Consider the following 25414-nt stretch of genomic DNA (forward strand, 5'->3'; position numbering starts at 1 on the left):
ATAAAGATGAGTTGAGTTGAGTTGAGATTAAAGTACCCGAAACAACACAAAATTTTAACCCAGCATAAACAACCCAACGATGTGTTTACAAAAACCCAGCCTATTTTAGTGTACTACTACAATACTAATGAATGGAGAAAGCGCAGTCAAAGCCTACGAATTCTACGTGCTGTCGCGTTGTATTCAGCGAGTAGCATATATTTTTGTGTTTGTTGTATTTCTGGGGAAGGATGTCTGCAGTTTTATCGATAAATCTGCTCATATCTGTGCACGCGTTTATCTGCCTTTTGAACAAAAAGACAGCACCTAAACATACCAATTTGCTATAATAGACCAAGGTCTTTCACTGTTGCACTTAATGGAACAGAAAGCCCATTTAAAGTTGCAGTGTGATCAGAAAGCTTACTTTTAGCTGCTTGTCTAGAACTTCTGTCTTATCTGTTTTATCAGGATTAAGCAGAAGGAAGTTAATTAACATCCAATTTTTTATGCCCTGCACACATTGCTCAACTTTAGTAAACTGTTATTTCCCGTCTGGTTTTGCTGAGAGGTATAATTGTTTGTCATCAGGAGTCTCTGCTTGCACTCTACAGTAAATATACATTTACATTATAAATTGTGTGACTGTGACCATACCTAACTGTTATCTCTCCTTTTCTGCTCTCTTCTGCTCTTTCTCTTCCCTCTCTCCCTCCCTCTCTCAGTCGAGCTACACATGTTCCTGAGCTGCCAGTGATCCAGACTCCCTCTGCCTTCCAGCCCTGTCTGACCCATCCTGGTGCCCTGCTTCTGGTTGGAGACCTCCTCACATGGATGCCCCGTGTGTCTCTTTGGGATGCGTCTCGTGGCTGGAGATGGTTCTCTCTACCTAGAAGACGGTTCTGGCCTCGACTGGTGTTGGCAGCTGTTTCTCTGAGGACTTGACCGTTCGATAGTTCAGGACTGGAACTTCATACAAGTCCACCTGAGTTTTCAAAAACTAATTGGACTCCATATTAACATCAATTTACATCAACTGTTATGTTGAACTGCCTGCCAACTAACAGATCAATTCCCGCTCTCCTGACTATAAACCGCAGAAAAACTATTAAAATCCGTAAAATATACAGTATAATGAGTGCAATCCCATACAAACAAAAGTGTTAATACCGTATTTTTTACAGTAAATTTCTGGCAACCACAGTTGCCAGTTTTTTTTACCGTAAAATTTATGGTTTATTTTTTACAGAGCAGATATTTTTCAGATTTTTAAAATTTATCAACAAAGGTTTAGTAAAATATAAACTGATGCTTCATGATATTAGTAACAAATACCTTCTCTGAGAGTTTCCTTTTTAAAAATACAGTATATCATAAATTTTACTGCAATAAACCATATTTTCATATGTTTTTAACTGTTAAATTTAAGGTCTTGCTCTGTAAAACTAATTACAGTTTTTAACTGTAAATTCTATGGTTTTCCCAAGTTTTGTGAAATACGGTTTTATTCTGTAGCATTTATACAGTATTTTACTGTTAAAATTACAAATATTTTTTACAGTGTGAGTAGAGTTTTAAGAAATGTGAAAAAGGGCAAAACTAGATAAAATACAGTTCCTCTACTTGTGAGAACAAATATTTTTTCTTAAAAACACAGCAGGAATTCCACACTGTTTATCTTAACTTACATACATTATTACAGAATATCCAAATAATCTCCCAGCTCATGCACTGCTTTTGTAAGGTATTAAAATAAGTGTTGAGTTCAGGGGATCCTCCCTATAGTTCCACACATTAGACAGACGAGACTAACACCTAGCGATAATCCCCAAAAAGCCACACCAAGTTGTTTCTGTACATGTCCATGTGTATAAAAGGTCTGGTATGACAGTATGTAGTCACCGAGCTACAGTGAAGGAGCTTACTGATCATCTTCACACACTGAAGCATCATGGAGTTCAGGGCGTCTCTCTCCATTTTAGCCCTGCTGCTTGGCTTCTCGCAAGCTTTCTATCTCAACCAATCTCAGGATGTGGACATCACAACAAGGATTTTCACCACCAACAAAGGTCTGATAACTTTCCACTTACAGTATGTTTGCCTGTCTCATTCTACAGTATGCTAATGATTTTGTATTAATTTCATTGTAAATCCACTTTGTGTCCTTGCACCAGCCACAGAAAGTCTGGTGATGACGTTTTTTTTTTTTTGGGGGGGGGGGTATTTGACCCCAGAAGATTTACCTCAAAAAGCTAAGGCATAACAAGTAACACTGCTTAGTGATTTGCTGTCTTCATTTCTTTTTGTTTCTCTGTCTAAAGGATCCAATGAAGTGTTATTGGAAGGAGACATCCTCTTGCCAAGAGGCAGGAACGCTCTTGTCTGCACCACCAACGACTGCTTTTGGAAAAAGTCCCCAAATGGCTTAGTGGAGGTGCCTTTTACAGTGAGCAGTGATTTCTGTAAGTGAAAGACTTCCTTGTTCACACTTTCCAGTTATGACACATTTCTGTTTATTCCTTAACAATGTGCTGACTGTTTTCTTTATAGCTTCCTCTGACTTGACTATAATTACCAGCGCCATGGCTACCTTCCACAGTAAAACCTGCATTAAATTCATTCCCAGGACAAATGAAACCGACTATATCAGCATCCAGAACCTAAATGGGTGAGGATCTGTCAAACATTTTCTATAACCTGTAAATACAGTTTCATATTTTGAATTCGCTTTTAATGTCCACATGTTGGCTTCAGTGACATCCTCCATTTTGTCTCTTTTTCCCCCAGATGCTACTCTAGTGTGGGCAAAACAGGCGGTGCTCAGGTGGTCTCTCTCAGCAGGTTCGGTTGAGCACGAGCTGAACCATGCGCTCGGTTTCTATCATGAGCATACTAGAAGTGACCGTGACAGTTATGTCCAAATCAACTGGGCAAACATCCAGTCATCAATGAAGTCTAACTTTGACCTGCAGAACACCAACAACCTCAACACGGCGTATGACTACTCCTCCATCATGCACTACGCAAAAACAGCTTTCTCTGCCAATGGTCTGGATACCATCACTCCTATTCCTAATAAAGCAGTGAATATTGGACAGAGACAGGAACTGTCCACCATCGACATCCTGAGGATTAACAAGCTCTACAACTGCTAAACTTGTTCAGACCTTTTGGCTCGATGTAGCATTGCTGTAAGATATATGTTAATGATAGAGGATGCAGCGATGACTTCACTTGCTGTAATAACAAAATATGTACTCATACAATAAAATGGATACAAGACATGTTGTTTTTGTTATGTGCTTTAATAGTATATTTAAGCTAAGCAACAAAAATACATTAGTCACCCAAGATTCATAAACCTGACAAAGATGTAGTGTCACATCATCAGTGCTATCACGCAATTACACACGTAACATGATTTCATTGAATATTGCAATTAAAACTCAACACTTATTTCAAGTATTAAATTATAAGATCAAATCATGGGTGGATAAATAAATTTACTCATCATGTAACAAGGCCAGTCTTGTGAGGGGCAGAACTGAGCAAAAGTAAAAAAATATCAAACCGAGACTGGTCCAAATGGTCAGATCTGAAGGCTGCTGCTCCACGGAGTTGTGAACAGGCAGAGGCGTTGGTGAAGAAAAGCACTGTCATCTGGCAGCGTGTCTATTTAAAGGCCCTGTTATCTCTGCACTTCATTGCGATCATTAGGTAGCACCAGTAAAGGTGAAGGGCCAATAAGGACAAAGACAACAACAAAGAACAAGACAAAGACGAAGAGCAAAGCAAGAAAAAAGACAAAGACCCAGCCCAAAGTCTTCACAAGCAGCCCGCTTGCAGAGAGAGAGAGCGGCAAGCCTCAGTCCAGCTTGCACGTTCAGTTTAAGTGTTAAAACACATAATTCATGCATAAATTCTCAGTAAGTGTCATGAAACTGTGGGCTGCGGGTAATGGTTTAGGCATAGACGCAGAAGTGAACATGTGATAGTCTTTAATAAGAAAACAAAACATGAACTAATCACAAGGGCCTTACCAAGTAGGTTTTAAACATAACAGCCATCAAGTAGGAACTTTAACAAAACTAGAGCCTAAACAAGCTGAGGGTTTAAAAGGATGAGGAGCTTTATACAGACGAGGAGCCTTAAACAGACTACAAGCACTAAACAGACAGGAGCCTAATCAGGCCAGGGGTCTGTTCTTCGTACACCGCTTGACACATCCAAGATGAATTGACACATCTAAGATGCGATCATCATGCTTCATTATTCACATCAACTACCAAACAGAGTTTTATCAGTAATCTCCCAGAGTTCCCAACTACGATTAGATCACCGTCTGACCCCACAGAACTGGATCAGGCGACTGAATATTTAGAGTCGACATTTCGCTATACCCTAGATAATGTAGCTCCAGTCAAGAGAAAAATTATTAGAGATAAAAAACTTGCTCCCTGGTATAACGATCACACGCGCACTCTAAAACAGACTGCTCGGAAATTAGAACGTAAATGGCGTCAAACTAAATTACTAGTATTTCAAATAGCATGGAAGGAGAGCATCCTGAACTATAGAAAAGCTCTTAGTGTAGGTAGATTAACATATCTCTCCACTCTTATAGAAAATAACAAAAATAATCCTAGATTCTTATTTAATGCTGTAGCCAAATTAACCAGAAATAAGACCACTGCAGAAATCTCCACAACAACATCATGCAATAGTGAGGACTTCATGAACTTTTTTAATAATAAAATTGTAAATATTAGGCATAAAATTGAGGTTTTGAAACCGAACAATGTAATTGATGCAGATGTTAATCTAGCCATGTCAGACCAGAACCTAGAATACTTTACTCCCCTTGAAGAGAATGAACTAATTTCACTCATCTCTTCTTCAAATTCATCAACTTGTATATTAGATCCTGTACCGACACATTTTCTTAAACAGATAGTACCAGCAATAATAGAACCCCTGTTGAGAATAATTAATTCTTCACTCAGCATTGGATATGTTCCAAAATCTTTTAAATTAGCAGTTATCAAACCAATAATTAAGAAACCTGACCTCGACCCCTGTCAGCTGTCCAGTTACAGACCAATATCAAACCTCCCCTTTATCTCTAAGATCCTGGAAAAGATAGTAGCGGAGCAGCTATGCTCATATATACATAGAAATGGCATACATGAACTGTATCAGTCAGGATTTAGGCCTCATCACAGTACAGAGACAGCGCTCGTTAAAGTAGTAAATGACATTCTATTGGCCTCTGATCAGGGTTGTGTAACTATGCTTGTATTACTTGACCTCAGTGCAGCTTTTGACACTGTTGATCACGCTATTCTTCTTCACAGATTAGAAAATGTAGTGGGAATTAAGGGTACAGCCCTCTCCTGGCTCAGATCCTATCTGACCCATCGTTATCAGTATGTAGACTTAAATGGTGATTATTCTGCATGTTCTCTAGTGGAGTTTGGCGTTCCGCAGGGTTCAGTTTTAGGTCCACTGCTTTTTTCCCTTTACATGCTTCCTCTGGGCAACATTATCCGTAAGCATGGTATTAGTTTTCATTGTTATGCTGACGATACACAGTTATATGTCTCAGCAAAACCTGATGAGAAAAAACAGCTTACTAAAATTGAGCAATGTGTGATAAGAAATTGGATGCTAATTAACTTCCTTCTGCTAAATCCGGATAAGACAGAAGTTCTAGTCATAGGACCGCATACAGCTAGGAGTAAAATTTTAGATCACACCGTAACTTTAGATGGCCTTTCTGTTCCATCAAATGCAACAGTGAAAGACCTTGGTGTGATTATTGATTCCAGCCTTTCATTTGAAGCACATGTAGATAATATTACCAGGATAGCATTCTTTCACCTCAGAAATATTGCCAGAATAAGAAATTTATTGTCGCTAAACGACGCAGAAAAACTAGTTCATGCTTTTATCACCTTTAGGTTGGACTATTGTAATGCCTTACTGTCTGGTTGTTCAGCTAGATGCATAAATAAGCTTCAGCTAGTCCAGAATGCAGCAGCGAGAGTCCTCACCAGAACCAGAAGATATGAGCACATCACCCCTATCTTATCTTCACTCCATTGGCTCCCTGTGAAATTTCGCATTGATTTTAAAATACTACTCTTGACATATAAAGCATTAAATGGTCTCGCGCCGCAGTACCTGAGCGAAATGCTAGTGTCTTAAGATCCGCCACGCCTACTTCGATCAAAGGATGCAGGCTGCTTGTCAGTACCGCGTATTATGAAAAATACAGCTGGGGGCAGAGCTTTTTCTTATAAAGCCCCAAAGTTATGGAATAGTCTTCCAAATAGTGTTCGGGACTCAGACACAGTCTCAGTGTTTAAGTCCAGGCTAAAAACCTATTTATTTAGCCAAGCATTTTTATAAATAGATTTGCCTTAGGTAAAGGAGCAGATCTGGGGGACTCATGGACGTAGAGTATTATGGTGAACTGGTATGTTTGGATGCTGTCTTCCTCACTCTCATTGATCACTCAGGTTTGCTGACGGTGAGGTGATTGTTTGCTTTACATGTCAGGAAGCCCTCATGTTTGTGTTTCCTTCTGGCTCTCCCTTTTAGTTATGCTGTCATAGTTAGTCCTGCCGGAGTCTCTGCTTGCACTCTACAGTTAATATACATTCACATTATACATTGTGTGACTGTGACCATACCTAACTGCCATCTCTCCTCTTCTTCTCTTTCCCCCCCTCTTTCTTTTTCCTCTCTCCTCCTGTCCCCCCCTTTCACTCTTTCTCTCTCTCTCTGTCGAGCTACACATGTCGTTCCTGAGCTGCCAGTGATCCAGACTCCCTCTGCCCTCCGGACCTGTCTGACCCATCCTGGTGCCCTGCTTCTGGCTGAAGATCTCGTCACATGGATGCCCCGTGTGTCTCTCTGGGATGCGTCTGGTGTCTGGGAATGATTCTCTCTACCTAGAAAATGGTTCTGGCCTTGACTGGTGTTGGCAACTGTTTCTCTGGGGACTTGACAGTTCAATAGTTCATGACTGGAACTTCTTACAAGTCTACCTGGGTCTTCAATAACTACCTGGACTCCATATTAACATCAATTAACATCAGCTATTATAGCTGAACTGCCTCCCACCCTACACACTGTATAAATGCAGATCATTTACTGCTTTCTGTTTCACCCAAATGAGGATGGGTTCCCTGTTGAGTCTGGTTCCTCTCAAGGTTTCTTCCTATTACCATCTCAGGGAGTTTTTCCTTGCCACTGTCGCCCTCGGCTTGCTCACCAGGGACAAACTGACCATTTTGATTCATACAAATTCACATTTCATACAAACTTAAATAATTCTTTTGACTATGTAAAGCTGCTTTGCGGCAATGAAAATTGCTAAAAGCGCTATACAAATAAAATTGAATTGAATTGAATGCTATTTACGGTCCTGCTAAGTTGGTTCTTCGAGCACACCTGTTGTTCTTGATGATTAGTATAGCTGGATTGAGTTGTCTAGGATTATTGCACGTTCGTGCGTTGGTTTAAAAGGCGATCTTCTTCTTTGTCTTTCGGCTGTTCCCTTTTAGGGGTCGCCACAGCGAATCATCTGCCTCCATCTAACCCTATGGTCTGCATCCTCTTCTCTCACACCAACTAACTTCATGTCCTCTCTCACTGCATCCATAAATCTCCTCTTTGGTCTTCCTCTAGACCTCCTGCCTGGCAGTTCAAACCTCAGCATCCTTCTACCGATATATTCACAATCTCTCCTCTAAACATGTCGAAACCTCTGGCCTCTCTGACTTTATCTCCAAAACATCTAACGTGGGTTGTCCCTCTGATAAACTCATTCTTCATCCTATCCATCCTTGTCACTCCCAAAGAGAACCTTAACATCTTCAGCTCTGCTACCTCCAACTCTGCCTCCTGTCTTTTCTTTAGCTCTACTGTCTCTAAGCCGTAGAGCATCGCTGGTCTCACCACTGTCCTGTACACCTTTCCTTTTATTCTCGCTGATACTCTTTTATCACACAACACACCTGACACTATTCTCCACCCATTCCAACCTGCCTGTACCTGCCTCTTCACCTCCTTTGACCACTCTCTGTTGCTCTGGACCGTTGACCCTAAGTACTTAAAATCCTGCACCTTCTTTACCTCTGCTCCCTGTATTCTCACCGATCCTCCTGAGTCCCTCTTATTTACACACATGTATTCCATCTTGCTGCGGCTAACCTTCATTCCTCCATCTCTCCAAATTTTCCTCCACCTGATCCCTGCTCTTGCTACAGAGCACAATGTCATATTTAAACATCATAGTCCAAGACTCCTGTCTTACCTCATCTATCATCCTGTTCATCACCAGAGCAAACAAAAAGGGGCTTAGAGCTGATCCTTGATGCAGACCCACCTCTACCTTGAACTCTTCTGTCACACCTACAGCACATCTCACCACTATCTTACAGCTCTCATACATGTCATGCACCACTCTAACATACTTATCTGCCACTCCAGACCTTCTCATACAATACCACAGCTCCTCTCTTGGCACCCTGTGGTTGGTTTAAAAGGCGATACCCTAGTAAAAAAAAAATATATATATGCTAAGTATACTAAATCCGAGCATTCCAAAGCATACTTAAATGTACTTGCAGCCAGATTAATGACTAGTATATTTGAAGTTTGCTATTTTGGAACAACTAATTTTGTACCAAGTGTATTTAAGTTGTAATTAAATTTTATTTGTATTTTAAGTGTATTAAGTATACTTTTGTGTGCCAAAGTGGAACAACTTTAAGTATACTTAGTACACTTAAAGTATAAGCTATGTGTGTACTAACGTACATACCTGACAGTAATTAATGAGATGTAAGTATATATTTAATGTATTATAAGTACATTACAGCTATTTTTACTGTATTACAAATACATGATTAATACACTATGAGTATATTCTTATTGCAGCAGTAGCATGCTGTTATACTTTTGGTCAATTACAAATACTAAAAAAGTACACTTTGTGGGTAATGCAAATATACTTTATTATATCTTACAGTACACACAACCTTATATACTACAGTATTCCAAATGTGTTAACAGTACACAAAGTGTTTAGGATAATTTACAAATGCTAAATACATTTTCTATACTATAACATGTTTTTAAAAGCATTACATCAGTAATTATGAGGCAGATTTTATTCATGAGTTCAACAGATTTCATTTGCACAAGGTTACAAAAAAGCACTACTATAGTTTATTTATGTTCAACAAAAAGTCAGGTTGTCTTACAAACACACAAACTAAAATATAAACCTGGTGTGTGAACACAGACAGACATTAGTATTAGAGTATACAGGTACAGTATTGGTTTAAACCTGGTGTGTGGACACAGACAGACGTAAGTATTGGAGTATACAGGTACAGTATTAGTTTAAACCTGGTGCGTGGTAACAGACAGACGTCAGTATTAGAGTATACAGGTACAGTATTGGTTTGAACCCGGCACATGGACACAGCCAGACGTCAGTATTAGAATATACAGGTACAGTATTAGTTTGAACCCGGCGCGTGGACACAGACAGACGTCAGTATTGGAGTATACAGGTACAGTATTGGTTTGAACCCGGCATGTGGACACAGCCAGACGTCAGTATTGGAGTATACAGGTACAGTATTGGTTTGAACCCGGCGCGTGGACACAGCCAGACGTCAGTATTGGAGTATACAGGTACAGTATTGGTTTGAACCCGGCGCGTGGACACAGCCAGACGTCAGTATTGGAGTATACAGGTACAGTATTGGTTTGAACCCGGCGCGTGGACACAGCCAGACGTCAGTATTGGAGTATACAGGTACAGTATTGGTTTGAACCCGGCGCGTGGACACAGCCAGACGTCAGTATTGGAGTATACAGGTACAGTATTGGTTTGAACCCGGCGCGTGGACACAGCCAGACGTCAGTATTGGAGTATACAGGTACAGTATTGGTTTGAACCCGGCGCGTGGACACAGCCAGACGTCAGTATTGGAGTATACAGGTACAGTATTGGTTTGAACCCGGCGCGTGGACACAGACAGACGTCAGTATTAGAGTATACAGGTACAGTATTAGTTTAAACCTGGTGTGTTGATTCTAGCTGTTACACAGAGACTGAAAACAGATAGTTTTCTCAAGCAGATAGTTCCAGCAATAACAGAACCCCTGTTAAAAGTAATTAACTGTTCACTTAGCAGTGGGTATGTTCCTAAATCCCTTAAATTAGCAGTTATTAAACCACTAATCAAAAAACCTGACCTTGACCCCTGTCAGCTTTCCAATTACAGGCCGATATCAAACCCGTTTATCTCTAAAATTCTGGAAAAGGTAGTATCACAACAGCTATGTTCATATCTACATAGGAATAGCATACATGAACTGTATCAGTCAGGATTAAGGCCTCATCACAGCACAGAGACAGCACTCGTTAGAGTAGTAAATGACCTCCTAGTGGCCTCTGATCAGGGTTGTGTAACTATACTTGTGTTACTCGACCTCAGTGCAGCTTTTGACACTATTGATCATGGTATTCTCCTTCACAGATTAGAAAATGTAGTAGGAATTAAGGAACGGCCCTCTTATGGCTCAGATCCTATTTGACCCATCGTTATCAGTTTGTAGATTTAGATGGTGACCATTCCTTATGTTCTTAAGTTGAGTTTGGTGTTCCACAGGGTTCTGTTTTAGGCCCACTGCTTTTTTCCCTTTACATGCTTCCTCTAGGCAACATAATTCGTAAACATGGTATTAGTTTTCATTGTTATGCTGATGACACCCAAGTATACGTTTCAGCAAAACCAGATGAGAAAAACCAGCTTACTAAAGTTGAGCAATGTGTGCAGGACATAAGAGATTGGATGTTAATTAATTTCCTTTTGCTTAATCCTGATAAGACAGAAGTTCTAGTCATAGGACCACAAGCAGCTAGAAGTAAGCTTTCTGATCACATTGTGATTTTAAATGGCCTTTCTGTTCCATCAAGTGCAACAGTAAAAGACCTCGGTGTGATTATAGATTCAAGCCTTTCATTTGAAGCACATGTAGATAATATTACCAGGATAGCATTCTTTCACCTCAGAAATATTGCCAAGATAAGAAATATATTGTCACTAAATGATGCAGAAAAACTAGTTCAAGCTTTTATCACGTCTAGGTTGGATTATTGTAACGCCTTACTGTCTGGTTGTTCAACTAGGTGCTTAAACAAGCTTCAATTAGTCCAGAATGCAGCAGCGAGAGTCCTCACTCGAACCAGAAGATATGAGCACATCACCCCTATCTTATCTACATTGCATTGGCTTCCTGTGAAATTTCGCATTGATTTTAAAATACTACTCTTGACGTATAAAGCATTAAATGGTCTCACGCCGCAGTATCTGAGTAAACTGCTAGTGTCTTACAATCCGCCACGCCTACTTCGATCAAAGGATGCAGGCTGCTTGTCAGTACCGCGTATTATGAAAACTACAGCAGGGGGCAGAGCTTTTTCTTACAAAGCCCCAAAGTTATGGAATAGTCTTCCAAATAGTGTTCGGGACTCAGACACAATGTCAGTGTTTAAGTCCAGGCTAAAAACCTATTTATTTAGCCAAGCATTTTTATAAATAGATTTGCCTTAGGTAAAGGAGCAGATCTGGGGGACTCATGGACGTAGAGTATTAGGTGAACTGGTATGTTTGGATGCTGTCTTCCCCACTCTCATTGATCACTCAGGTTTGTTGACGGTGAGGTGATTGGTTGCCTTACATCTCTGGAAGCCCTCATGTTTGTGTTTCCTTCTAGCTCTCCCTTTTTAGTTATGCTGTCATAGTTAGTCCTGCCGGAGTCTCTGCTTGCACTCTGCACTAAATATACATTCACTTTTTACATTGTTCGACTGTGACCATACCTAACTGTTATTTCTCCATCTCTTTGCTCTCTCCTTTTCTGCTCTCTCCTCTCTCTCTTTCTCTCTCCCTCTCTCCTTTTTCCTCTACCTATCCCTCTGTCGAGCTATACATGTCGCTCCTGAGCTGTCAGTGATCCAGACACCCTCTTCCCACTGGACCTCTCTAACTCATCCTGGAGTCCTGCTTCTGGTTGGAGATCTCATCACATGGATGCCCCCGTGTGGTCTGCCTGGAATGCGTGTGGTGACTGCGGTTGGTTCCACTTTTCCATGAAGGTGGTCCTGTCCTCGACTGATGCAGACAGCTGTTCTCTGAGGACCTGTGACTTCAGTCGCTCAATAGTTCAGGACTGGAATTTTTCACAGTCTACCTGAGCCTTCAGGAACAAACTGGACTTTAATCTTACACATCTCCTCTTATACTGAACTTCCAGTCTCACATATTATTATGCACATCAATCCCTGCTATCTGTTTTCACCCAGATGAGGATGGGTTCCCTGTTGAGTCTGGTTCCTCTCAAGGTTTCTTCCTATTACCATCTCAGGGAGTTTTTCCTTGCCACTGTCGCCGTCGTCCTAGGCTTGCTCATCAGGGACAATCATATAATTTTGATTTATACACATTTACATTTCATAAAAACTTAATTCTTTTGATTGTGTAAAGCTGCTTTGTGATGATGTAAATCGTTAAAAGCGCTATACAAATAAAATTGAATTGAATTGAATTGAAAACAGGCCGAGAGCTACAGAGCCATTATACCACAAGCACAGTACATAAGATTTAGCAACAACACATTAGACAATACATTCTATGGCCTAAAGAATGTAATTAATTACAAACTACTTAACAAAAAACATTAAATTTAGTTGAGGACTGGGGAGGCTGGTGTCGCGCTGAGTCTAGTCTCTGGTTGGCTGGAATTGTTAAAGAGCTATATCACTGCTACAGTTCGTGCTTAAATATTGCTTTATGACAGTGGGCGCATAAAAGAAAGTTTAAACACAGAAATGATCTTGAACGTGCAAAAGTGATTTTCAGCGCGCAAAAAATGAGTTTGAGAGCGCGCGCGGGAGAGAGCTTCAGCGTGCAAAAACGAGTCTAAAAGAACGCGCACACGAGAGAGTAGTTCACTAAATATAAGTACATATAAATAAGTTCATTTACATTTAACTGTTAATATACTGAGACTACCATATATGAAATTTTTTATACTAATGTATACTTTCTGTAGATTTGTACAATGATTATTTCGAGCATATATTTTTTTTAAATATACCAAAAATGCATCAAAAAACAAGTTTAAATAAGTATACTTTGAAAATTAAACAAACCTTTCACTTAAAGTATTCTTTCCGATAATATATTTTTTGGAAATTGTACTATAATACAATTATTTTGAATTATATTTAAAGCATAATTCCAAAATTTGGTAAAAGCATGATGTTAGTATACTTTTTATATGTTAACTGATGGTACAATTTTTTGTTAGTATATTTGCAATGTACTATCAAGGATTTCAATATATTTGTAATAGACTAAAGTGTATTTGTTTTTCACTAGGGTATGCGTCAACAGTAGAAACACTGATTACAACCCCGTCGATTAGTTGATGAAATGGCAAAAGAGCAAGCTCAATTTTTTCTCAAGCGGAGCAAGAACTTTTAATACAGGGTTATAGAGAATTTCAAACTTTAATAAAGACACCAGGAACAAAAGCCAGGAGAGAGGGCTGGCAAAAAGTAGCAATCAAATTAAATGCGTGGGTGCTGCCCATGTTACATGATATTTCATTTATATGTGTGTATATATCAAATCCTATTTGTATTAATTGCTCTTTTTGTCATCTTTTATGTCAGAGCTAGCAGTGGACCCATGCGAACATGGAAACAGGTAAAAGTGAAGTACAAGGACATCTTACAAAATGGTCATCTTTAGCGTAGTTATCTTTATTTTCTTAAAACAGCGAACAAGAAAAAGGCAGAACAGAAAAAAACAGGTGGTGGTCTGGCACCCTCTCCCTATAATGTATATATATATATATATATATATATATATATATATATATATATATATATACCCCAGCAGAAGAGCTAGCCCTTGGTTTTAATGGTAACAGACCAATTGTGGAGGGCATCCCTGGGGGTGAGAACATTACATCTACTTATATAGATGCAATCGGGGGATAGAATGTTACATATTATTAGACGCACACGGCTAATATGAATGATGACCACAGCCACACACACATGTATACATAATTTGTATGTTTGTTTAAATACATCCATCCATATATGCAAGATACTTTTATTTCCCACGTGAGTCAGACCGCGTCATTCATGCTCTTTAAGCTGTAACCTCGCCATTTCAACCAATCATAACCCACCAGGAGCGCAACCTAAATCATGTTTAGAAATAAACCTGCTTCCGTGCAGTTTTTAGCTTACGGACCTGTTGCTATGACAGCAAGTGCGAGATACGCATCGAAGAACAAAACAATCCAAAATCAGGACAAATCCACAACAATCAAATCCAGCTAACTGAGTTAGTGACGTACAAAGAAAGGATCCCAGGAGTTTAAATAGACAAGGAACTAAACAGACTAGGGACTAAACAGGTTAGTAAATAAACAGGATAGTAGCTAGATATTGTTAGTAACTGAAGGGGTTAGTATCTAAACGGGTTAGTAGATAGACAGATTAGTGGCTAGCCTGTTTAGTAGCTAAAATTCAAATTCAAATTTTATTTGTCACATACACAGTCATACACAGTACGAAATGTAGTGAAATGCTTACACGACCGCCAGTGACCTTAAAACGAGAATTAAAGCTTATAATAAGTAATAAACATGAATAAAAGAAATACGATAGAAAATTTAAATAAAAAAATAAAAATACAATTTAACTAGGAAAAATAGAACTAAAAATAGAAACCGAAAATAGAAATATACTGTACCACTAGAAATATAATGGTGTGCAAATATGCATAGAAAAAGTGACTTTGTGCAATGGTTATTAAAGTGTCTTTGTGCAATGGTCCAGAATGTAAACGTAAACATGTAGTGTAGATATGATGTGCATGGAATTGTCCATAGTTAAAGTTAAGCCTTTATTTGTCACATATACATTACAGCACAGTGAAATTCCTTCTTCGCATATCCCAGCGTAACTGAGGTCAGAGTGTCCATGGATGTATAAACATTAATTGATTAATTGTGAAAATATTGTGTTAGTTCTGCATAGTGGTGTGGTTGAGAGACCTTATCGCCTGCGGGAAGAAGCTCCTCCTCAGTCTCTCTGTGTTGGCCCTCTGGGAGCGGAATCGCTTCCCAGACCGCAACAGAGTGAACAGTCCATTGTTGGGGTGGCTGAGGTCCTTCACGACCTTCCTGGCCTTGGTCCAGCAACGCTTGGTGTAGATTGAGTGCAGGTCAGGGAGCTCGGTGCGGATGATGCGCTCAGCTGATTGCACCACCCTCTGTAGAGCTCGTCTGTCCGAACCAGGTCGTGATGTTTCCCGTCAGGATGCTCTCTATGGTGCAGGAGTAGAAATTCCTGAGCACTTTGGACGGCAGTCTAAAGTCTCTTAAGCGTCTAAGGTGGTACAGACGCTGCCGGGCCTTTTTTACCACGGTGTTGATGTGACAGGACCATGCCAGGTCCTGCATGATGTGAACACCGAGGTATCTGAAGCTGTCCACTCTCTCCACTGGGCTCCTGTTGATGATGGGGGTCTGGTAGTTCTTCACCTGCTTTGTACTGAAGTCCACTATCAGCTCCTTTGTCTTGCTGACGTTCAGGAGGAGATTGTTTCTCTGGAACCAATTCTCCAGATTTCCAATCTCCTCCAGGTAGGCCGTCTCATTGTTGTTGGTGATCAGGCCCACCACGACAGTGTCGTCAGCAAACTTGATGACGGTGGTGGAGTTGGTAGTGGCCACGCAGTCATAGGTGTACAGAGAGTACAGCAGGGGGCTCAGAACACAACCCTGGGGGGCTCCAGTACTGAGAGTGATGGAGGCTGAGACATGTCCGCCCATCCTTACTGCCTGTGGTCTGCCAGTCAGAAAATTGGAGATCCACTGACACATGGATGAGCTGAGTCCCAGGTGCTCCAGCTTGGTGGTAAGTGTGGAGGGAATTATGGTATTAAATGCAGAGCTGTAATCAATGAAGAGCATTTTCACATAATTCCCCCTCCGAGTGTCCAGGTGAGTGAGAGATGTATGGAGGAGATGTGAGATTGCATCGTCCGTGGAATGGTTTGGATGGTATGCAAACTGTAGTGGGTCCAGTGTGTCTGGTAGTGAAGAAATGATAAAGTCTCAGACCAGGCGTTCAAAGCACTTCATCACTACTGAAGTGAGGGCTACAGGGCAATAGTCATTGAGAGAAGCAGGCAGTGGCCGCCTGCCCATAGGGGCGCTGGGGCACCGCCCTCCGTGATAAGAGGGGCTAAAAATGTAAAATATATTTTTACAAATTAAGTTTTTAAATTCGGTTTACCCACCAGTATGTGCCTACATGCGATATGAATAACATATACAACATTTCCCACCTAGTGACCTAGACAGACTTGTATCGTTTCTGTCATGGGGCGCTGAGAAAAAGCGCCCCTGAGTGCAGCCAAATAGCCCGTCATGTACTGTTGCTAGGGTAAATTAATAAATATGCGGGCAATCAGTTTCTCAGAATTTTATGGTCTTGGGGCGCTGAAAATTCTGCCCCAAGCAGCAGAAAATACCGCGAGATTTAAGTTTTTTTTCTATTGAGGCGCGGTCAATCAGAGTAATGATGGCGAACTTAATGAGCGAAGAGCAGTTTCCACCAAATTCGGTGAGATCCTTATTAATATACCCGTTTTAGACTGTTGTGTTAAATTGCATTTTTAAAACTGTTTTTCTTTGTGTCAACCACTTTGAGATGCAATTTTGCTTGAAAGGTGATCCAGCTGATCATACCCTTTGATGTTGATTATTGTATTTGATACTCTCTTAAGCATGCATGGCGTATTATACAATGGAAATTTGTTTATTTACTTTATCTGTGAAACTAGTGATTTTGAGGAGGAGATTAAATCATTACTGTTAATTGTAATCATCGTCTGACTGTTGATTTAAATTCTTATATTGGACTAAGCAAAGAAATATTTTGTCACATCAGCCCCACCAGGAAAAATTTTCACCAGCCGCCACTGGAAGCAGGATGTGGTTTCTTTGGGACAGGAACAATAATGGACTCTTTGAAGCATGTGGGGATCACCGACTGAGATAAAGAGATGTTGAATATCTCAGTGAACACAGGTGCTAGCTGGTCTGCGCAGGCTCTGAGGATACGGCCTGAGATGCCGTCTGGTCCTGCTGCTTTCCTGGTGTTCACTCTCTTGAAGGCTCTCCTCACGTCATGCTCGGTAATGATGAACGCGCTTCCGGTGCTGGCAGTGACTTCCTGTCTGTAGCCGTTAGCGCAGCTAGCATTAGCATCGCTAGCGTCTTTAGCTGCAGCCTCGAAGCGAGCATAGAAGGTGTTCAGCTCGTCTGCCAGAGTCACGTCCGCGTTCGTCATACCGGATGTTGGTGCTTTATAATCCGTTATTGTCCTTAATCCCTGCCACAGGCTCCTAGAGTCACTCTGTTGGAGTTGTGAGTCTAGTTTCCTCCTGTAGCGCTGCTTCGCCTCTTTTACCGCCTTCCGGACGCTGTATGACGCAGCCTTGTATGGTTCCATGTCCCCCGACGCGAGTCCCGTGTTGTAGGCAGCGGTGCGAGATCTCAGAGCGTCGCGGATGGTTTTATCCACCCACAGCTTCTGGTTGGGAAACGTTCTAATAGTCTTTTTTTCCACAGTATTATCTAGCTAGCGGTAGTTTCTCGATGAATGCCACAACCGCTTCCGTAAACACGCTGATGTCATCGGAGCTGTTTCTGAACATGTCCCAGTCTGCGTCATCGAGTGCGTCCTGTAACGCGGCCCGTTTTTGTCCTGTAATTGGTCCGTCCAGCGCGTGACCTCCCTCTGAACCGGAACTTTCTGTTTCAGCCTTTGTTTGTATTTTGGCATGAGGAAGATGGCGGCGTGGTCGGATTTACCAAACGGTGGACGAGATTGTGCCTTGTAGCCATCCTTGACAGTTGTATAACAATGATCCAGTGTCCTTTCGCCCCTGGTGGGGCAGGTGATGTGCTGATAAAAGTTCGGCGCTGCGCGTTTGAGGTTGGCACTGTTAAAGTCCCCCACCACAATAAGCGCAGTTGTTGTGTTTGGTGCTGTGTGGCGCAGGTGTTGTGTTTGGTGCTGTGTGAGTGCCTCATGCAGCTCGCATAAGGCAGTGTCCGTGTCCGCTTGTGGTGGAATATAAATGGCACTGATTATGACCGATGTGAACTCCCGAGGTAAATAAAAAGGATGACACATGATGGACAGTAGTTCCAGATTTGGTGTGCAGGAGCGTGTGAGAGGAACAACGCTCGCTCTGTTGCACCAGCTGCTGTTCACCATTAAACACACGCCGCCTCCCCTTGAGTTAACAATATATAAGGAAACATTCGGTATTATATATGTAATTTCATTTATTCCAATGTGTATGCTGTTGTTTATGCTTTTAAACTTGTATAATTTTTGTAAAAGAAGAGCCACCCATCTTCCACCCCATCGTCCTTACGACCTGGCGATAGAGAGTCAGCCGGGTTCCGTTCCTCCCCGTAGCCACCTCTACTCGTGGTCAGTTACCGAGACACAGGCGATGGAGGAATATGTCACCAGCGCCCTTCATCATAAAACCATCCAGCCATCCTCATCGTCAGCGGCCCTGGGATTTTTCTTCGTGAAGAAGAAAGGGGGCGAACTTCGCCCATGTGTCGACTATCAGGGGCTGAATAAGATCACCATCAAGAACCGACACCCGTTGCCACTCACCAACTCAGCCCTATAGGCCCTCTCTGGTGCCACCATGTTTACAAAGTTGGACCTCCTGAGCAACTACAACTTGGTGCATATCAGAGAGGGCGATGAGTGGAAGACGGCCTTTATCACTCCCACCGGACATTACGAGAGCCTGGTCATCCCCTTTGGACTCTGTGATCTTACTCTGCCTTTTAGCAAATCATCAATGATGTCCTGAGAGACATGCTAGGCCGATGGGTGTTCCTCTACTTAGACGATATTCTCATATACTCCCGCACCATCGAAGAACATATCCAGCATGTCCGGGCTGTTCTCAAGAGATTGCTCTCTCACCAACTGTACTGCAAGTTGGAAAAATGTGCTTTTCACAAGCACTCTACCACGTTCCTGGGTTTTGTTATCTCGCCCCAGGGTGTGGCCATAGACCCGCAGAAACTAGAAGCTGTTTATCATTGGCCCCTACCCAGAACTCTCAAACAGGTTCAACGGTTTTTCAGGTTTGCAAACTTTTATCGACGCTTTATCCGGGGCTACAGTACAGTTGCAGCCCCACTGACCAGTCTGACCAGGCCCTCATCTCATCCCTTCCAACTCACTCCTGCTGCCATTTCTGCATTTCAAGAAGTTTGCCACCGTTTCACCACCGCCCCTATTCTTCTTCACCCAGAAGCCAACCAACCATTTGTTGTGGAGGTAGATGCGTCGGATGTGGGCGCCGGCGTTGCTCTCTTCCATCGAGGTCCAGACCAGAAGCTACACCCCTGTGGCTTTTTCTCCAAGAAATTTGATACAGGGTAGGGGACAGCGAGCTGTTGGCTATAAAGTGGACCTTGGAGGAATGGCGTCACTGGCTTCAAGGCGCCAGTGAGCCGTTCATGGTCTGGACAGATCACCAGAACCTCATCACCATCAGAAGTCTCAAACAACTCAATCCACGACAGGCACGGTGGGCATTATTTTTCAAACAGTTCAACTTCCATCTGTCATACCGCCCCGGGTCCAAGAACACCAAGGCCGACGCCCTATCCCGTCAACAAGAAGAGGACGCCCCCCGGGTGGACCCTGTGCCTGCCAACTTCACGAATCCTAGCACCCTTCTAATGGGACTTGGAGACGAGGGTTTGCCAGGCTCAGGCTGCGGAGGCCGGGCCAGCAGGCGCGCCGCCTGGACGACACTACGTGCCCCAGCCGCTGAGGTCGGAAGTTCTCCAGTGGGGCCACTCCTCGCCCATCGCGGGACACCCCGGGAAAATAAGAACTTTCCTATTCGTGAAACAGGCATTCTGGTGGCCCTCCATGAAGAAGGACTTCGAGAAATTCGTTCAGTAATGCCCGGTTTGCGGACTCCCATTAGCCAAGGACACCGCCGAGCTGATCTTGGAACACGTAGTCCGCCTGCATGGGTTCATCAAAAACATTATCTTGAACGGGGACCCCAGTTTACTGCCCGATTCTGGAAGGCCTTCTGCTGTCTGATCAATTCCACCACTAGTTTGTCCTCCGGTCACCACCCTCAGACTAATGGTCAGACGGAACAGACCAACCAACAGCTGGAGCGCTACCTGCGATGTTTTGTGTCTGATCACCAGCGCTCCTGGGCCCGCTAGCTCACATGGGCAGAGCTATCCCACAACCTCCATGTCTTCTCTGCTACCAATCTAAGCCCATTTGAGGTATACCATGGGTTCCAACCTCCGATGTTTGACCATCTAGAACCGGAGGTTGACGTACCATCGGCCCAACAGTTGGTCCGTCTGTGTTGACGGATATGGAATCAAGCCAATCTCGCCATCCAATCTTTCACCAAGATTCATCTGTCCATACCGCATCAATCTACAGATTAATCCTGTCACCTACTGGCTCCAGTTGCCTGCGGCACTTTGGATCCACCCAGTGTTTCATATATCTCAACTAAAATCCTTCATCCCCCCCCCCCCCCCCCGCTCCTCCTCCTCGAATCATTGATGGCGGCCCCACCTACACCTTGCAACGAATCCTCGACCTGCCCCCTCGGGCAGAGGCACTCAGTACCTGATGAATTGGGTAGGCTACGGCCCTGAGGGGCAATCCTGGATCCCAGCACGCTTCATCCCCGACCCCAAGCTTATTCAGGACTACCGTCACCGGGTATCCTCCACCCCAGAACCGTCCAGAGCCGGTTCTAAACAGGGGGGCAGTGTCATGTACACTCGGTCCGCGACCGGCACTAGGATCCGGAAATAATGCGGTCGTGAACCAGGAAGCATAAAAGGAGACAAGATGGCGCAGCACATCGCTCAGTAATTGAGTTCGCTCATGCCACTTCGTATTTGTTCGCCGATTCGTGAGTACTCACTTTCTTCGGTTTGCTTTCAGATTGAGTGTGTTCATAGGACGTGGGTTAGATTGTGTCTTTCCCTTGCTCCCCATTTGTAAGAGTCCTTAAAATAAATCGCATGATTATCCTGGCAATTCGTGTCCTTCCGCGTTTGGGTTTACCATTCACGCAACAACAGGCTAACTGCTAAAGCTTGACAGAATTTTAATCTTCTTTTCAAGTTCCGCTACATTTTTTATTGCCGCTTTCTTTTTAACTGAGGTGTAAGATATAATTACACCTCTTAAATAGGCTTTTGCTGACTCCCATAAGACTGACGGAGTGACTTCGGGAGTTTTATTAGTTTCAATAAAGAATTTCCACTGTTGCTTATGAAACTGCATAAATTTAGCACAGCTCAGTAATGAAGGGTTAAGTCGCCACTGTCTACAGTATGGGTCTCTATACTCTACACTGTTCTATCGAGTAACTCTTGCAATACTAGAAATAAATCGATGCATGAAAATGTTTGATGGGGCTGAGAGTAAAAAGTATAGTCCTTCTTCCTGATATGCGTTAACCTCCAAATGTCAAACAAGTTCAGGTCTTTTGCAGAATTCTGAAAGCCTAAGACTTTTCCTTTGTCTAACTCCTCTTGGGGGGGATTAATCTATAGATGGTTCCAATACGCAGTTAAAATCCCCTCCCAGGAGTATGCGAGAACATGAAAATGAAGAAATGTCAGCCAGTAACTTAGAAAAAAATTAGGCCCATATACCGTGGGAGCATAAATACAACCAATCAAAGCATGCTCCCCATACAGGAAGCCTAAAAGCAATACGTAACAGTCTTCATTATCTGAAACTGATTTTTCAAACTTAAAGGAGAAATTTTTATGACTAAGAATTGCAACTCCCCTACTGTTAGACTTATTTGAGGGTAAAAAAATTGGCCAACCCAGTTTCTCTGCAACTTTATGTGCTCTGGGCCAGAAAGATGGGTTTCTTGCAACAATGCAATTTGACATTTCTCCTTCTAAAATAAGAGAGGAGTTTTTGCCTTTTAGTAACATGGTTAATGCCTTTTACATTAAGGCTTATACATTTAAGATCACTCATCATTGGACTGCAGCATATTGAAATAATCTCAATAATATAGAAGTCCAAGTATAAAAGGGTTTTGTGTCGTTAGAACAGCAGAGAATGGTCAAAATAAGCAATAACAAAACACACCAAACGAAAACGTAGAATAATCTTCAGGACAGTCTCGGAACAGACTCACATGAGGCGGTGTGATAAAGTCGAAGCTCTCGACCTGCACCTGGTTCTTGTGGAAATGTTTGGTCACGGGGTATAAGATGGGTATGAGGAGGACCACAGAAACAGCGAACAGAGCCAAGAGAAGCCAGCGCAGCAGGACGTTGCCCTTTGTGCCCAGCGTGGTTTTGAGAGCTCGTAGGGTGCCCAGGATGTTCTGGTTCCCTGGAGTGCTGTCCATCACCAAGCCTACGACATACAGTGAGCTGCACTGCTTGTGGCTTTGCAGGATCTCCACCATGTAGCGGTATAGCATGAAGCCACCGTTGCTGAACACATGGAAGAAGATTGGGTTGTTCTCCACCTCGTAGTCGTACAGGATTTCAAGCAGTTTCGGTGCTGTGTTGTAGAGCCCCTTGTAACCGAATGATTCGGAGATGAACACCGTCTTCAGGGGAGCTGTGTAGCGCACAGTTACACAACCCTGAAATGCAGGCATATAACACAGATTATACCATGTACATGTAAAGTAAAACAGAACTAAAGAAGGACTGGTCAAAGCTCAGAGCTTACTTGGTCGTTATACATTGAGCTGTACTTTGAGAGATACTTGTCCCGACAGCCGGCCCAGCCTAATAGTATAACCACTGGCTGCTTTGATCTGTGCCAGTATTTCTCTAAAGGAAGAGAACAACATTAGTGTAAAGTTTTTCTAAAGTTACGTAGTAGGAGAGGCGAGTTGCTCGGTCTGTCCGCTGTGCTTCGGTAAGCTTCTCTGGCGCCAGGAGAGACTCAGTCAAACACACACACACACACGTTGTCTGTCAGAAAGGTCTCTGTTTATTAACAGCAAAAGATGGGGTTTATATATGTTTGACCAAACGCCTGTGCCATAGACATATGTTACTACAAAGAACATGAACCACTGTAAATGTCCTGGTGAGATCCTGAAGAATCAAAGGAGAGGAAGATAGAGAGGTGTCCGTCCAGAGACAGATCACAAGATGTTGGCTCGAGTTAGGGGGAGAGGGGGAAGGAGACAGAGGGGCAGAGAGAGAGGGGGAGAGAGAGAGGGGGAGAGAGACAGAGGGGGAGAGAGAGAGAGGGGGAGAGAGACATGAAGGGAGAATGGGAAGGTGAGCGTGGGAGCGTTCACACCTTAAGGAGCAGATGCAAGAGGAGACAGGAAGATAGCAACAGGAAAGATTTAACACGTTAATATCAGATCTATGAGGAAGAGAGCAAGAGAGTAGAAATAACTCCTTTATATATAAAATAATTCTAACAGTTGCCCCCTTAAATTCTAAAAGAATTTGTGAATGTCAATTAGTTAACATAGCAAGAGATATTAACGTGAAGAAGCAGAGATTCATAATTAGTAAAGTCAGCAAAGATGATAAGAAGGATGATAAAGAGAATAGATGGAAGAGATACAACAGTTATAGAGAAGATCAGGATTAAATCACTTCTAGAATCACAATTAGAAATGAAATTAACAGTACATAGGTCATCAGGCGTTGGCACAAAATAAAATAAAATGTGGAAAAAGAGCTAATACAAAGTCGAACCTATATGTGTATGTGAAAAAGGTGAGAAGCGACGAGAGCCCCCTTTTGAGGTGTCTTCAGGACGTGTGTCGCTCCACTAGCCCCTCGGTGCGGGCTAGGAGATCTTGTGAAGTAGTGGTCGATTATTTCAAGCAGTCAGTCGTCTGCGGTGCCTTCTTCACACGGCTGGCGTGAATCCACTGTGGCTGTGAACCTGTGAGAACAGCTGTGCGAGTCACTGCAATTACAGTTGTAGGTGTACTGTAGGCAGCGTCCCCCACCTTCCTGGGATTCAAACTTTTCACCAGCACTGTATCACCTGGGATGAAAGAATGAGTAGGCTTGTCTGTAGGCAGAAGGAGAGAAGCAGAGACATTACCATGAACACTGTTCAGTTTTTCAATGAGTGCTTGCGTGTAATCGCCGACAATCACGTCCAGATCACCTGTAAGGGAAACACCAGGGTTACCTTTTACCCAGGGGGTGGGGAATGGTCGTCCCATTATAATCTCAAATGGTGAAAGTTTGGTTGTAGAGTTGGGTGTCATTCTGATTTCACAAAGCACAGACGGTAACAGGTCAACCCAGTTCTTACCTGTATCCATCATGGCTTTGGTCAACCTATCTTTGATTGTTCTGTTCATCCTTTCTACCACACCAGAACTTTGGGGATGGTAGGGGATGTGAAATTTCCAATCAATGCTTAAAAATTTACACAATTTTTGTGTCACTTTGGAGACGAAGGGCGTGCCATTATCACTGTCAATAGATGTTGGAATACCATATCTAGGAATGATTTCTTTAGCCAGAATTTTAACTACTATTGTTGCATTTTCTTTTGAGCATGGAAATGCTTCTACCCATTTAGAAAATCTGTCCACAATTACAAGCATGTATTTAAGATTTCTGACAGGTGGCATGTGTGTAAAGTCAATTTGTAAACATTGAAATGGTGCAATAGGCATTGGCAAGGCATCATGTTTAACATGTTGTCCTTGTGTATTTGCGCGAGCACAGATCAAACAGGAATCTAAAAGAACAAGTGTAGCCTGTTTGATATTGCGAATGCAGAATCTGTCCTCGATCATACGGATTACCCCCCATTTTGCGACATGTGAAATACCATGAAAATGTCGCACTAATAACGGGAGGACAGATGCTGGAAGAGCTATACGGCCAGTCTCATCCCGAATTAGCATATCGCTGCCAGGTGAACACTTACGGGAGGACCAAAAATGTAGATCTTCGGGTGATGAATGGGTTTGCAAGAAGGCTATGTTAATGTCAGATGACAAACTTGGGACGGAGACATGGGACGTCAGAGAGAATACTGTATCCCTACAAACCTGTGGGGACAAAGGTGCTTCTTTAGCGGCCCATTTGGCAACTTCATCAGCTAAACAGTTACCCAAAACCTCTTCAGAGTCACCAGATGCATGACCTTTGACCTTCACTATAGCCAATTGTGAGGGAAGCAAACTAGCTTGTAAAAGATCAGTTACAAGAGTAGCATGTGAAATAGGCT

General features: G+C 42.6%; 1 protein-coding gene and 1 pseudogene across 1 annotated transcript; one reads left to right on the top strand and one right to left on the bottom strand.

The window, feature by feature from the left end:
- The first annotated feature begins 1930 nt into the window (after positions 1–1930).
- Positions 1931–3214, top strand: LOC128519567 (hatching enzyme 1.2-like; annotated as a pseudogene).
- Positions 3215–22292: 19078 nt separating this feature from the next.
- Positions 22293–24494, bottom strand: LOC128518730 (transmembrane protein 53-like). The gene is made up of 4 exons (XM_053491969.1): positions 24485–24494; positions 24269–24334; positions 22916–23019; positions 22293–22826 (listed from the first exon to the last, which is right to left on the bottom strand). Exons 1-4 carry the CDS (start codon positions 24492–24494, stop codon positions 22293–22295), a joined length of 714 nt encoding a protein of 237 aa, XP_053347944.1.
- Positions 24495–25414: the final 920 nt, after the last annotated feature.

This window comes from Clarias gariepinus, chromosome 3 (assembly GCF_024256425.1).
Source record: "Clarias gariepinus isolate MV-2021 ecotype Netherlands chromosome 3, CGAR_prim_01v2, whole genome shotgun sequence".
NCBI lineage: Eukaryota > Metazoa > Chordata > Actinopteri > Siluriformes > Clariidae > Clarias > Clarias gariepinus.